This window comes from Schistocerca serialis, chromosome 8 (assembly GCF_023864345.2).
Source record: "Schistocerca serialis cubense isolate TAMUIC-IGC-003099 chromosome 8, iqSchSeri2.2, whole genome shotgun sequence".
Taxonomy (NCBI): domain Eukaryota; kingdom Metazoa; phylum Arthropoda; class Insecta; order Orthoptera; family Acrididae; genus Schistocerca; species Schistocerca serialis.
The window spans coordinates 493,745,225-493,761,620 of record NC_064645.1 but is presented as its reverse complement, the minus strand read 5'-3'; the positions used below and the strand labels follow the sequence as shown (position 1 = coordinate 493,761,620).

Genomic DNA, 16,396 nt, shown 5'->3' with positions numbered 1-16,396 from the left:
TATGTCCCAAGCGACAGTTTCTTTTGTGCTCCGTCAACTGTGTATTGATGCTTCTTTTTGTAGTTCCTATCTAAACCCTGCCACAACTACACGGAATTTTATATACCCCTGGGGTGGCTAGGGGGTGACGAGCATCTTTTGTTGATCTTGTGCATTCACTAATTTTCTTAGTAGGTCTGAAAATAGTCTCAACCTGAAACTTGGCTAGTACTTTCCCAATGCGATCTGTGATGTTATGGATGAACGGAAGAAATACTTTTCCAGCTGATGGTTGTTGCTGTCGCCTATTTTTATTCAAGTCTTCTTCCTTATGATTCCATATTACAAAGGTATCATCCACATACCGATACTACCTCGAGGGACTTTTTTTTTTTGCCGACTGCAGTGCTTGATGTTCAAAATATTCCATGAATAAATTCGGAATTGCGGGGCTTAGGGGGATTCCCATGGCTACCCCATCAATCTGTTCATAAAATTCGCCATTGTACTGAAAATAGGTCGAGGATAGACAGTGTTGGAACAAGGCCACTATATCAGTAGGGAACATATCGGCTATATGAGAGAGAGCTTCATCAACGGGATCGAAAAATGGTTATACGAAAAACGAGATTAACCGAGCACTTCACCCAAGTAGAAAAATGCCTAAAAATAGGCGACAGCAACAACCATCAGCTGGAAAAGTATTTCTTCCATTCATCCATAACATCACGGATCGCATTGGGAAAGTACTAGCCAAGTTTCAGGTTGAGACTATTTTCAGACCTACTAAGAAAATTAGTGAATGCATAAGATCAACAAAAGATGCTCGTCACCCCCTAGCCACCCCAGGGGTATATAAAATTCCATGTAGTTGTGGCAGGGTTTAGATAGGAACTACAAAAAGAAGCATCAATACACGGTTGGCGGAGCACAAAAGAAACTGTCGCTTGGGACATATCGACAAATCGGCAGTAGCGGAACATGTTTTTAAGGATGGAGATCACGAAATAAAATTTGGTGAGACAAGCGTGCTAGCGAGGACGTCACATTATTATACACATATGTATAGAGAGGCAATTGAAATCCACAAACATCAATACAATTTTAATCGTAAAGAAGAAGGATTACAATTGGACAAGATATGGCGGTCGACGTTGCATCAATCACATGACAATCGATTGCCTGCAATTGAGAGAACAGACGATAGCCAGAGATAGCTACACATCGACGCCACGTGACGTGCGGTGGCGCCCTCTACGATCTCCATATAAGCGGCGGCCCCAGCTCCTAGCAGCCAGTCGTCGACTCACCTCGGGAGATGTTCTTCGTAGTTGAGAACGAAACGTCAGGGAGAATAGTTCTACAGATCGACCATGGCAACTTAGCCCGGAAGTGTTTACTGCCTAAGAGGTTTCATTCATATGTAAAGCAAGTAAACAAATCAAAGCGACACATGCCATTGTTTAGTGACTACAATGGCACTGAAGTTTACTTTAGTGAAGTTATTTGCACATTCCATGGATCATAATTGTGACCTCTTGGTATGATGTGAAACAAGCCAGTTTCAAGGTTAAAATACCCATTCCCTGTGAAAAATATGGCAACATGCTCCTCCATAGAATGAGTTCTCAAGTAGACATGATAACCGTTTGTATTTAAAGTTAAAGTTAATTTGATTATTTATTACATTCTACTGCATCAGGGAGTAGTTGGTCAAAGATTTTTATGGCTGAATAACTATTCTGTGCCACACTAAGGCTGAGCAATAGACAGTGCTATTGGCTGCTCCTTCTAGAATTGCATTTACGAATGCTAGGTCGCTTTTGAATTGTGACTGTTTGTTGGCAACGAATTTCATACAGGAGTAAATGTGCTTTGTTGATGGTGTTAGTCTGATCAACTCTATAAGAGTTATCCACAAGAGTCACTAGAGCGGACACCATATATTATCTTTATTACAAGCTCCTATGCAACAGACATTCTTCAATGACGAGTTATCCAAGAAAATGAAAGCAACACTCATTAGTGAATAAAAATAGGAAAAGTAAGTCAACTTCTTCCATTTTCATCAAAATGTTAAGTTACCCCTCATCCAAAAACTGCATAACTTAAATGTTTAAGAAGATCTGTAACATGTAATTTCCAGTTCAAGTTCTTATCAATATAAAGACCATTATTCTGTTTCATATATTGATTTTCCCTCAGAATTATTTCTGATGAAGTTCACAATAATGTTCACATAGTCCACTGATGTCATGGTGCCTTCAGTTACCAAGATAGGTGCCATAGAGACCCAGGTGAATGTCCCCCCAATGGCCGGCATCTGTGGTGAGGTACATGTTTTGAGCAGTAAGTATGACAAATATATGGAAAAGACCATCAACCTGACATAACAATAAAAGTCATTTCTCTGATCAAGTGACATGTTTCTGTTGAACTGAAGTCCTTTCTCTCTGAGCCTGAGCCCTTTGAAATTGTAACCGATGGTGTCGATGGGTCAATGTGTGAACACACAGGGTCGTCCACTGTGGAGTGCTGTGTTAAACAAGGCGCAAAGTGTTCTGTGAAGCACTTGTGTGCAAATCGGCATGCTACTCGATCTTCAGATCTGTCACATTTGCTACTTTACATAATAGGCCAACCTTCTACCCTCACTGGCTCACAACAGTATCACTGGAACATCCAACCAGGTTTGTTATTTCTAAGATTTTCATTCCCAAATACTGAAACACAACAGTCTGTCCTTTGTCTGTGCAGTCCCCAACAATCAATCTTTTATTCTCATCTTGTCCAGTAAGTCTCCCCTGACCCAGTGTTCTGGGCAACTTTTCCGTAACCCCCCAATTTCCTAAACCTTGCCAGTCCTATTTCTTCATCCCTCTTGTTTTCTCTTCAACCCTTCTGCCACAAGTAGGACCCAATGGCTTCAAAAGGCTTGCAAATTTCCTTACGTTCAATATGGATCTTCCCCTATCACCACTGAATGTACATTTTTTTTATTTATCCAGTCATATTACGTCCTTTACCAAAGTCACTTATGTCAGTTCATATCCCCATCGGCAATCTGTATTGTTGCTAAAACAATTGCCCATCTGTCTTTGCTTCTTTTTATAATGGTGTCCTATAACCATAACACCATCAGACAGCATATAACTTCATGGCTGGCAGTGGTCATACATTGTACAAACCTGGCTATGTGCTTAAAACAGCCATTATGTGAGGATGTCTTCACATAGCCTATGTTTTCACACACAGCTGCCTTCACATCAGATAAAGCTGCCTCACCAACATGTTACCTGGGTGCTGCAACATAATTTTTAGAACAATTTGTGTAGGGTGATTCTTCAGCCATGCTATTAAACAGAATATGTTAGCCTTGGATAGTACAAGGAAAAAACTTACTGTAATTGGTAGTTTTTATTAAGGTAGAGATATATATGAAAGAAGACAAGATTATGAAGAACTCAACAGACAGGATTCTGAAGAACACAAAAGCTTAATCTATGTTTGTACTTTTTACATTTACCCATTGTCACTAAATTGTTACTGTATCCAATATGAATACAATGTAAGACGCTTAAGTGGGGTGGTGGGGAGGGGAACAAAAAACGGAAAGCCCTTACACAGCTTCTTTTACTTTCTTCTGTTGCAGTGAGCTATCAGACCATATTCTGTAAGACACAGATTAACTGATAATTTCTAATTTGTTGATTGCTGTTGACACTTTGAACTTCAGCTTTAACCTCAGTGCAGAATATCTCCCTGAATGGTTGATGCTGGTAATCAACATGGCATGGTAATGACAATCACAATCTTAATTTCAGAACAGAAACCACTGGATGTTACAAACAAAACAACTTAAAGTGAAATTACAGTCAAGTAAGTATCACCAAATGGTGATCTGAATGTTAATGTGGCATCAGATTTGTGGTCAGTGCGATTTGGCAGAAGACTGGGAAGAATTTTACATCATAACCAGTATGTCAATTAAAAGATATTTCTGCATCATACCCACAAAATGGTCCAAATTTAATTCAGTCCTTAAGTCATATTTAACACAGGGGATGCCACAAGTTCAAACAACATTTTTCCTACCTTGAGATATTCAAATTCATCCTCAGAAATGATCTGGCTTTATAGTTAATGCTAATTATCTTCTGTTTTGTCTTCCAGAAACATACTTATAAGCCACACACTTCCCAATACAAAAAGCTTTCTCCTAAACAAGTACATTTATTTTCTGTGCTCATAACATATAAGAAATGGAGGTGTGACTGGTGAACATAAAATTATCTTTTCAGGAGACTACCAATACTGCCTTAGCTGAAACACAAAGAGTGAGCTTGGAATTTTGAGAGAAATGAAAGGCTGTTGTGATCATGAGACACTAGATAAAATGTAATTACAAGTGTTACAAACTTTCTCAGTGTGATATTCTTGACAGACAGAAAAGTAGATGAGAAAAGTAACAATAAGAATGAGAGCCACTGAATGAGCAGGTAAAAAACAAGCTGAGACAGTACTGCTAAATACAATAAAGGCTCAAAAGAGAAATCAGGAAAGCTAATTACAGAATGAAGAAAGAAGAAATGTGTAAGACATCAAATACAACTCTCAGTCTTTACAAAGCCACTACTACTGTTTCAATATGGGAATTGTTTCTCAAATATTTTCCCACTATGAAAGTTTTGACCTGAGCTCTGATGCATCTCTTCTCTCGCAATAGCACATTTCCTTGATAGTTATGTCAGCCCCAAAAATAAACATACCTGCACAATAAAAGGCAGATATGTCGACCACTCTTTTCCCTCGCATCATACCACGTCTCTGCTGTGGTGGTTTCCCCAGCTCTGTCAAGTCTACTGTGGGTGATGTCCTGTGGGCAGTTACAGGTTCTCTCTCACCTCTAACTGAAACAGAGAGTAAAGGATTAACAGACATGTAACACTTGACAATACCTTGTAATGATTTCTTATCACAGTTTTGAAATCAAATGAACAGTCATGAAACTAATGAAAGAGAATACAGCTTCAACATTCTTAAATCAAAGTCTAACAATGGGAAGTCTGTCTCCTTCAAGTATTTAGTTTGTGAAATTTGGATAGATGCACACTTGAACAGGAAGACGATTGGTGTAAGAAACTTGGGGCAACGCCTCTACAAAGATTTGTTTTAGGAAGTAGGTTTGTGACGCCATTGCGCAATCATGCAGTGTTGCGGCACACGTTCCGCGTGTGTATGTTTACACACACCGTGCTGTCAAACATTTTGCACCAGATACCAGAGGCACTGTGTTACATATATCAGAATGATTGAACAAGCCACATATTCTTTGCCATCTTCTGAGGCTGCAATAAATATAGCTAATGTTAGTTGTTTGAGGGAATTTTTTTGTAGTCTGATTCCATCATATTAAGTAGATGCACGTTCTAATGGTCAAACAACAGCTTGTACTGACAAGGTGGTGACCCCAACATAATTTACCTGCATAGTACATTGAATTAACAAGCACTTATGGAAGAGATTTGAAAAATGTTTAACGCAAATTCCACTAAGTCACAACTGGCTGTAAGACTACCACCTTTCTGGCCATACAATACAGCTTTGTGGTCTGCGCAAGTGAAAGCCAGTTTTTTCTGTTTTGGGATTTTAGTGGACACTACAGAGTTTGCACTGGGAGTGTCAATTAGATCACCAGTATGCCACAGAAGTGCAAGATATAGTTACCTCGCCACCAAAGGCCAACTCCTACAACCCACTTCAAGCAGTATTGATTCAGCGAGTGTCAGCATCGCACGAAGAGTGAATCCATCAGTTTCTCACTCAGGAAGATATTGGAAACAGAAAGCCTTCACAGTACTTGTGGCACCTAAGAAGCAAAACAGAAATAGGAACCATTCTGGAAAGCTTACTGCACACAATAAGGAGCAATCATTTACCATCACCTGCCAAAGCAACTGTAGCATCACAGTTTGATGTAGTAGCAGAGTTGGCAGATATAATCCAGGACGTGATGACACCGGCTCATGTCAGTGCAATCACTGTGCAGGGCGCTATTATGACGCCGACTGTTTCACACACAGATTATGATGCCTTGGTGGCAAAGGTAGATTAACTGAGGCAATAGATCAGCGAATTGTTGTCGTGAAGCAACCCAAGGAAAGACAGAAGCCAGAATTGATACTGCCAATGCTCGTGCAGCAGATCATCAATGACTTCTTCCACAGCTGAGCCTGAGCAGGAAGGTATCATCTGGTATCACTAGAAATTCGGGGAGCAAATTTGCAGATGCAAAATCCCCCCCCCACCACCACCACCACAAAAAAAACCGCATTTATCCAAATGGCAGTGGCGGTCAGAAGCAGGCACTTCTTCCAACTGCCAATCAGTGTCTCTGTACCTGTTTGCTAGTGATCAGTGATCCACCTGGAAATATTTAATAGATAGTGGAGCCAGTTCTTCCGTTTACCCACTGAGTATGTAGCACAGGAAGTGACCAACCACATTATTCTCTCTGACCACTGCAAACAATGTATGGCACATTGCACTTGGAACTAGACCTAATTTATTGTGAAACTTTGCATGGGTTTTTCCACTGCAGTCACTGCTGAACCTACTATCAGAAAGGACTTCCTCACCCATTGCAATCTATTGCCAGACAAGAAGAACTCACGCCTACTCGACAACACCACAGGCTTAACAGGATCCAGGTTTTGGTGGGATGGAGCTGTTCATACTGCCAAAGTAATTCGAGTGGCAGACAGTGAGGACATGGGGCTGCTGCATGGACTTCTGGCTCTTCCACAATCCCATGGAGCACTTAAGGAGGAAAGGCACAACACTGTCCACTACATAGAGACAACTGACAGCCCCCCACCCACCTTGCAGACCATGACATTTGGCTCCAGATCATCTCAAAATTGTGAAAACAGAGTTTGACAGTATGATTCGTGAAGTGTAATGTAGACTTCCAACAGTCCCCGGTCCTCACTGCTACATTTGATCCTGAAAAAGGGTGGTGCATAGCGGCTTTGTGGTGACTACAGAGCCCTGAATGCCAGAACAATACCTGACAGATATCCAGTGCTGTTGTTATGTGACTATAATTATCATTGAGTCGTGCAGTTATTTTTACCATCCTCGATTGTGCAAAAGCATACACACAGATCCATCTAGCTGAACAAGACTTTCCCAAGACACCAATCATCACTACTTTTGGCCTGTTTGAAAGCAAATTTATAACTTTTGAACTCAGGAACACTGCTCAAGTGTGGCAACATCTCACTGTCTCCATGCTACACAGTCTAACTTTTTCTTTTGCTTACCTGGATGATATTTTAGCAGAGCAACCTTGGCAGTATTGAACGGGAATGTTCAAGCAGTTGGAACACCATGGAATCGTCCTAAATAGTGCTAAATGTGTCTTTGGCCAGCCCCAGGTGGGTTTCCTATAGCACAGGGTAACAGCAACAGGATTGCTACTACTGTAAGAGAAAGTGAGCCATCTTAAGGATTTCACACCCAAATATGGCCACAGAATTGCATTGATTCCTCAGTATGTTAAATTTTTATTGACATCACTTGCCACACTCTGCCGAGTTACAGGAGCCAGTAATTGCAGCATTAATCAGCTGCCCAAAGAACAAGGGTAACTTGCCTATAGCAGAGACTGTTAGTATGTGTGTGGCATTTGAAGCAGTCAAAAAGAGCTTCACAGATGGTGCACTATTGGTGCACTCTGAGCCTACTGCACCTCTTGCACTAGTACTTTATACTAGCCAGAAGGTGATGAGCACAGCGTTGCAACAACAATGTAGTGACACATGGCAACCACATGCATTTTTCTTGCACAAACTATCATCCTCAAAAAAGCTGTGGAGCACCTATGACAGAGAACTTCTGGCCATTTATAAGTCCATCAAATACTTTAGGCTTGGAAGCTAAAGACTTTCTTATCCACACCAATTACAAACCGCTAACTAAATGCCTTTCACCAGAATAGTGAAAACTGTTCACCGAAGCAACACAATTAGCTAATGTTCATCTCACAATTCAACATGGACATCCAGCACATCTCCAGTATCGATATTGTGATGGCCACTTGTTTAACTCAGATTCAGAAGAATTACTGGCACAATCAATTACACCAAACGTATCACTGCTCAACAATCAGATCAAGAGCTACAGGGACTTTTATCAGCAGGAACATTATCGTTGGATCTCCAACTTATCCAGATTCCAGGGAGTGATGTCAGGCTGTATTGAGTCATGCCCACATCAAAACCATGGCCATTGCTACCTAATGCCTTCAGAAGGGATGTCTTCGATACGCTACATGACCTGTGACACCCTGGTATTTGATCGGCGACCTGCCTAGTGATGAATTGTTGTGTGTGGCCAGATGTATAGAAAGACTGCCGTGAATGAGCAAGGTGTTGTCTTAAGTGCCAATGCGGCAAGATACACTGCCACATGCAAGCACTAACACAGAACTTTCCAATAACGATGGCCCATTTCAATCACGTCCACTTTGATATTATCAGTCCATTCCCATCATCTGACAGCTAACATTACATAATTATGATGGCAGATTGTTACATCCGCTGGCTGGAAGCTGCATCAGTGGACAACATTACAGCAGAAAATCTGGCTTTCAGTTTTGTGTAGTATTGGTTGTAGCATTTTGGCTGTACTTTACATGTCATGCCAAACAGAGGATGACAATTTGAATTCGAACTATTCAGACAACTCATGTGGGCTATCACCTCTCCAGTACTGGGATGATCAAGAGATGGTACCGCTCATTTACAGCAGCACTAATGTGCCACGACACTGAGTGGACCAAAGTCCTTCCCAAGATAATACTCAGTCTCGGAAACACTTTCAGACCAGACATAGATGCTTCTTCAGTGAAATTGTGTACAGTGAGATGTTGAGGCTCCCAGGAGAATTTGTTGACACAAATGCTCTCTCACAATCAAGGGGTGATCAACCAGAATTCCTATGCCGACTGCGAGAGCACGTGGCTCGAATCTACCCACCTCAGCCACAGAGACATGTTATAGCTACCACCTTCATGCATCAAGAGTTGAAAACCTTTTCACACATCACAGTAGGCACATAAGGCATCAAACAGTCATTGCAGCCGCCATAGTCAGGACTCTACTGTGTAGTTGCAAGTGGAGACAAGACAATTGACATTTCGATTAACAGAAAGGCGGCCACTGTTTCTACAGATAGTGTTAAATCGGCTTACATCTTCCAAGAAGCAACAATGCCAGAGCTTCCGAGACTACGGCCTCACCCAACAACCACCTCACTACTACCTTCACAGCCACTGGTGCAGATTACACCAGCAGACACATACCTCAAGATCCAGTTGTCATGTCCACTTTCTAGCCCACAATTTGGAATAATGTTCCGCTTCCACCATTGGGGCTGATATGGTAACATTGTGCAATCAAATTGTGTTGTGTCATGTCATGCATGCATGCTGACTGCGTATGTTTACACAAAACTGTGCTATCAAGCATTTTGTGCCAGACAACAGAGTTGCTGTATTGGTTTTGTTATTCTTTGATTACTTTTTATTTTTTATATCTTGCATGCATGTAGTTAGTTCATGTATAGATATGAGATAACTCTGATGTTTGTTCTCTGCGTGTTAAGTTGTTTTGAACTACAAGCTTGGAATGATCGAACTAGCTATCTTCCAGGGCTGCAATCAATGTAGCTAACGTTAATTGTTCGAGGGAGTTTTTGTGTAGTCTGGATCCATTGTATTAACCACACACAGGTTCTAGTAGTTGAACAGCAGGCTGTACAGTTTGTACCTACAGGTTACGTGTCCATAAATGGCTAGCTTATGTTTCACCTAAACTTTTTTTCTAGTTCAAGCAGTTCAAAACTGTCAGATATATAATACACTTATTTACGAAATGAAATGAATTTCAATATTACAGTGTGTACTTCTTTGAATTTTCTAACCAGCATGCAGAAATGCCTCATAAATATAGTATGAGAACCTATCTCATGACATTTACAACATTATGAAAAGGATAGATTACTACTCACCAAATAGAAAAAGCAGCAAGTGACACACAGACATGATGAAAAAACTGCTAGATATTATTCGGCAATTGGGTTAAGCCTTTCATCAGACATAGACAAAACACACACACACACACACACACACACACACACACACACACACTCACTCTCTCTCTCTCTCTCTCTCTCTCTCTCTCTCTCTCTCTCTCTCTCTCTCTAGGTCTCTAGGTACAAAGGCCCAACTGTGATGAGCAGTGATCTTTGCTGGAATGGGTAGTGGAGGTACAGAAAAGGAGAGGTGCAGGGACGGTGAGGGATAACAGGGTACGGGTATTGGTAGATGCTAGTGCTTCCTGTGGGAATGTGCCAGGGACAGGATAGTGGGCTATTAGGCACAGCATCAGGAGGCTGTGCTGGGGAGGAAGGGGAGTGGGACAGCAGGGTAAAGTGGAAAGGAGAGAAGAAGGGAAGGGGAAAGAACTACACATATGTGCTGATGAGAAAGAAGGCACTGTAAAGATGAAGTGGGAGCAGGGAAAGGGATAAGCAGATGGACCAAAGGAATTAGTGACAATCAAGGTCAGGGGGGTTATGGGAATAAAGGATATCTAGCATGGAGGGTTCCCATCTGTGCAGTTCTAAAAAAACAGGTGTTGGTAGGAGGATTCCAGATGGCACATGCTGTGAAGCAGTTACTGAAGTAAAGCACATCATGTTATGTGACATTTTCAGCAACTGGGTCGTCCAGTTTGGTAGTGGTTATTCATGTGAACAGAGAGCTTGTTAGTTTTCATGCAGTCGTAGAATGAAGCAATGCAGCTCAGTGGCTGCAGCTAAGTTAATAGATCACATGGTTGCTTTCATAGGTAACCTGCCTTTGAGGGGGCAGGAGATGCCTGTGACACAACTGGAGTAGGTGACATTGAGAGGATGTATGTATGGCACAGGTCTTGCATCTAGGTCTTGCACGGATATGAAACTGGGGCAAGGGGTTGAGAGCAGGCGTAGAATAAGTTCAGGCATGGATATTGCACAGTGTGGATAGGTAGCAGAATACCATTCTGGGTGATGTAGGATCAGGAGGATAGTGGGGAAGATATTTCTCACTTCAGGGTACAATAAGAGATAGCTAAAACCCTAGCAGAGAATGTGGTTCAGTTGCTCTAGTCATTGGATGTACTGAGATATGAGAGAAGCACACCTCTGTAGCAAGGCAGTGGATATGTAGGGGATGGTTGGTGATTGGGGAGACAAGGTACTGGTGATCTGTTTCTGGGCAAGTGGAAAGTGCAAATGAAGGCCACAGTGAGACCCATGGTTGGCACTGTCGAAGTGGAGTTATTGTTGGTGGTTGATAGACGCAAGTAGTGATCCAGTTACCTTTAAGGTGGACATCAGTATAGAGGAATATGTCTTATGAGGCTAAAAAGGACCACATGAAATGAATGCTGTAGAAAGTGTTGAGGTACTGGAGGAATGTGGATAAAGTGTCCACACCATCAGTCCATATCATGAAGATGTCATCTGTGAATCAGCACCGGGTGTGGGATCTGGGATTCTGGGTGGTTAGGAAGGATTCTTCTAGGTAGCCCATGAGTAGATTAGCATAGGATGGTACCATGGTGGTGCCCATTGCTATTCAATGGATTTGTCTATAGGTGATGCCTTCAAAGGAGAAGTAATCCTGGGTATGAATATAGTTAATCATGGTGATCAGAAAAGAGGTTGTAGGTTTGAAGTCAGCTGGGCATTGGAAAAGGCAGTGTTCAAGATCAGCAAGACCATGGGCATTGGGGATATTGCAGAAGAGGGAGCCACTTCAACAGTGACAAGCAGGGCACCAGGCAGTAAAGGAACAAGAACTGTGGGGAGTTCATAGAGGAAATGGTTAGTGTCTTTTATACAGTAGGATAGGTTAGAGGTAATAAGCTTAGATCTAGGAGAGAGGTTCTGGGATGGATGTAAGAATTTCAGGAGGGACTGAAGATCCTGATGGGTTTCTGGAATTGGGTCACTGTGGCAGTGCTTATAGGTGGATGTATCTGACAGCTGGTGAAGTCCCTTTGCCAAGTAATTCTTGCAGCTCATAACCACAGTGTTGGAGTCTTTGTCGACAGGTAGGATTACAAGGTCAGGATCAGTTTTTAAGTGTTGGATTGCAGTTATTTCTGTGGATGTGAGATTGGTTTCCATATTGAGGGACCTGAGGAATAATAGGCAAGGTTTAAGGTTAAGAAATTCTGGAAAGTTAACAGGAGACAGTTTTGGGGCAACGGGGGTGGATAATGATTAGATGGAGGAGTACGTTAAGTTAGACAAGATTTAATATTGGTTTTGGATAGTGTCTGATTGACAGGTTTGGTGGCGAAAATGTGTTTGCACTTTAGGGACTGGGAGAAGAAGAAGAGACTTTAATAAGCACAGCATGATTGAATATGGGAGCAGGGCAAATGGTAAGGCCTTTGAAAAGGACTGGTACTTTGAGGGACTGAGACTTTTAGAGGGCAGGTTTATGAATACTTTGTGGGCTTATTTAGGTCTGGGTTCTGTAGGGTGGTGATGGGGAGTTTCTCAGAGTGTGGTAAAAGTAGTATGTCAGTAGGGCAGGGTTTGGGAGCTAAGAGGGAATGCATGGGAGGTTTGATGTACCATTACTATAAGAGCCTCCATCAAACCTCATATTGCCAAATACTGCTTGCAGATGTATTACATCTACCATACCCTGAGGAACTGCTTCCCACTGCCCTACAATATCCAGAGCTAAACAGGCCTGGAAAATGGTCATTAACCTGTCCTCTAAATGCCTCAGCACCACAGAAGTATCAGTCCTTTTCAAAGACCTTACAATTTGCCCATTCCCAAATTCAGTCATGCTGTGCTTGTTGACGACCTTTTCTCTCATGTTTTCTCAGTAGCTGTTGCCATTTTCTGCACAATATTTTCACATCCGACCCAGCCTTCTTCTTCAGGTACTGTGTGTTTTGCTGTTATGTGTTGCTGCCTGCAACCAGACTGAGCTATTGTTGGTTTCACTCTGCTATTTATAGCCAACTTTGATTCCCTATGTCCAGTTTGATGTTCTTTTGGTTTACAGAGTACACACTGATACTTGATGAAATGCAAATTCCCTCAGCATTTTTCCACTCTAATGGATGTGATGGTCTGTGAGATTTTAATAAATTGAGTGCCAGGTCCCAAGCATTATTTAAATTGAAACCTCCATCCCTGTTTATTAGGTTTTCTGACATCTTTATTTTGATAGACTCCTCAATTATGCTGTCCAAGAATCTCGGAATCTGCACCACAAAACTGGTCTTATCGTGTTTCATTTCATGATTATATGTGAGACAGTGCTCAGCGACAGCAGATTTGCTGGTTTGTTTTAGTTCAGTGTGTTACTGATGTTCTTCACCTCTCCCTCTGACTATTACGATAGTCTTCCCAATGTATAAAACACGCCGCATTTGCATGTAATGTGAAACACATCTTACTTTTGGAGACCTAGGTCACTTTCAACATTACACAGGATACTTTTTATCTTCGATGAAGGGAGAAAAGTACACTGGATGTTTTCATAGGAGTCTATTGATCTTCCCAGATATTGAGTCAGCATAAGTCAGATGAGCAATTTTTGGTTTCTCTCCCTTGGTATCAGTTCCAACCTGTTTCACAGGCATTCTTGATTTTCACTGCATTGCCCATTTCATATGACGTTCTGACTACTGATTTGTTCAGAACATCAGTTATAGGTGTCATAATTCTCCAGCAAGATTCTTCCTGTGTGAAAGTGTTTGAGCTATATGGACCAGAGTCTTTAGCGCTGAATTCCTTTCGATGGATGGTGATAGCTCAAGGAGTGAAGATAGAGATCAATGTGTATAGGTTCTCTATACACATTGTGATCCTGGGACTCATCCAGTCTTCTCTTAACTAACATGCCAAGGAAAGGTAGTCAGCCCTCTTTTCCAAGCTCCATCATGACTTCTACACTGTGATGGATATAGTTTAAATGTTCCAGGAGCTCTTGAATGTTTGCCACTGTGTATGGACACACCAAAAGTGCATCATACATGTACCGACAGAAACATGTGGGTCTCAACTTAGTGGATTTCAATGCTTTTGTTTCAACATGTTCCATGTAGAGGTTTACCATGACAGGTGATAACGAACTACTCATTGCCACAACATTGGTTTGTTCATAATATTTTCCATCAAACAGGAAATAAGTTGATGTCACGACATGCCTAAAAATTTCTGAGAAACTATCACTGAACCTTTCTGCAATGAGTTCCAAATAATCAGAAACTGGAGCTCTCTTAAAGAGGGAGACTACATCAAAACTCACCATAATATCTGTTTCCTGGAGCCACCATTGACTGAGGTGATGTACAATGTTGGCGGAGTTGTCAATTTGGTGTTCACACTTCTCCACATGTTTGATGAGACTGCGTTTCAGGTATTTTTACACCTCTCCTTCTCCCAATCCCTACAGTAGAAACACTTTCTTGTGACCGACCCTACCAATCAGACTCAGTCCAAAACCGATATTAAATCCTGCCTGACTCAATGCACCCCTCCATCTAACTGTGATTCAACCCCGCTGCCACACAACTGCCCTGATACCTTTCCAAAATTTCCTAACCTCGTACCATCATTCCCCAAATACCTCAATGTAGAAACCAGCCTCACACTCATAGTAAAATCCTACACCTAAAAACTGACCCTAAACTTGTAATCTTACCTTTCAACAAGGGCTTCAACACTTTTCTCACAAGCTGCTAGACTTACTTGGCAAAGGGACAAGGGCCTCCACCAGATGTCAGATATGTCTACCTACAAGCCCTGCCACATTGATCTCATTCCAGAAATCCATCAGGATCTCCAGTCCCTCCTGAAATCCTCACAACCTCTCACTTAAATCTCACCCCATTGTGGCTGGTCACTGGGTCCCACAGAGAGAATTCTTGCCCTTGTGGACCAACACCTTAAGCTCATTGCTTGTAACCTACACTGCTATACCAAAGGTACCAAACATTTGGCATGCTGGCTCCACACAGTTCTTATTCCTTTACCACCCAACATCCTGCTTATCACTATTGGTGCCATCTTCCTCTACAGCAACATCCCCAATGTCCATTGTTTTGCTGCTAATGAACACTGCCTTTCCCAATGCCCAACTCACTCCAAACCTACAACCCCCTTCCCGGTCACCACGACCAACTATACCATCATCAATGGTTACTTCTTATTTGAAGGCATTACCTACAAACAAATCCATGGTACAGCAATGGGTGCCACCATGTGAAAGACAGTGATTATGTGTTTATGTTCTGTCTTTTGCTGAGTGGTATGGCTGGGCATAGTGAAATGCTCTATTTGAAATAATGAATGTTTATTACAGGAACTAAACACAGTACCCTTCAGAAAGGGAATACCTTAATGACTAGATAAGAGAAAATAGTCTATCCTGGACAATGTCTCAGGGAGTGGGGAAGAGGGAACTATATAATCCTACAAGGCAAGGGGCTCATACACAACCACTGGCAACCACAGCGAAGTGGTGCCCTCAGAGGTGGTGTTAAAAGCACAGTGGTGGAGGTGGCATATACTGAAGGCAGCACGACAACTTGGCGGGCAATGAGAGTCACAGCATTGTGGCAGGCGGGGGCTGTTGTGGAGACTTGGAGCACTTCTTGATCCATCAACAGCCCAGAATATGACTGTCTCCAGAGCTGGAGTGCTGACCTAAGTAATGGCAGTGGAAGGATACACCCATGGTGCCACAAGGAAAAGTGCCCGCGTGGACATAAGTAGGCTCCCATTATCACAGCGTTGTGCATCGCAACTTGCATGCCACACGCCACAACTCAGACCAACAGCATTATTGAAGAGAATTCACACCTGTACAACACATGAACAGACCACCTGAACTACACACAGAAGACAACTGCTAAGAAACTTGTTTCAGGGACATGCATGGACTGAGAAACTTCCTCCACTGTACAAACTGTAGAATGCTATGAACACCACTGCCTATAGACTATAACAACACAAGAAGCAAGAAGATGTTGCCCCCAGAACAAACAAGAACAGCAGCAACAATCACTGGTTTCAAAGCTAATCACATAAACTTGGAAAATGAAAAGCCTGCTCCAGAAAAACAGACTAATAAACAGCAAGAATCACTAAAACACACTTGAAGAAGACAGAGACATGAAACTATTTTGCCTCATTGCCAATGTAATATGACGGGCAAGAAGAGCACTGAAAAATATTACACATTTTCCCCCATCACCAACATTCTATCCTTTGCTCAATGGTGTGGCTGGAAATAGTGAAATGCACTCCTTGAAGTAAGTGATTATTA

At 42.0% G+C, this 16,396-nt stretch overlaps 1 protein-coding gene across 2 annotated transcripts in view; it reads right to left on the bottom strand.

Moving 5' to 3' along the window:
• Positions 1-16,396, bottom strand: part of LOC126416279 (uncharacterized) — a 212,181-nt gene that overhangs the window by 91,985 nt on the left and 103,800 nt on the right. For both annotated transcript variants that reach the window (XM_050083923.1, XM_050083924.1), the window contains exon 5: positions 4,749-4,889. In XM_050083923.1, coding sequence (XP_049939880.1) covers positions 4,749-4,889 — 141 coding nt within the window. The remainder of the gene's footprint in view (positions 1-4,748; positions 4,890-16,396) is intronic.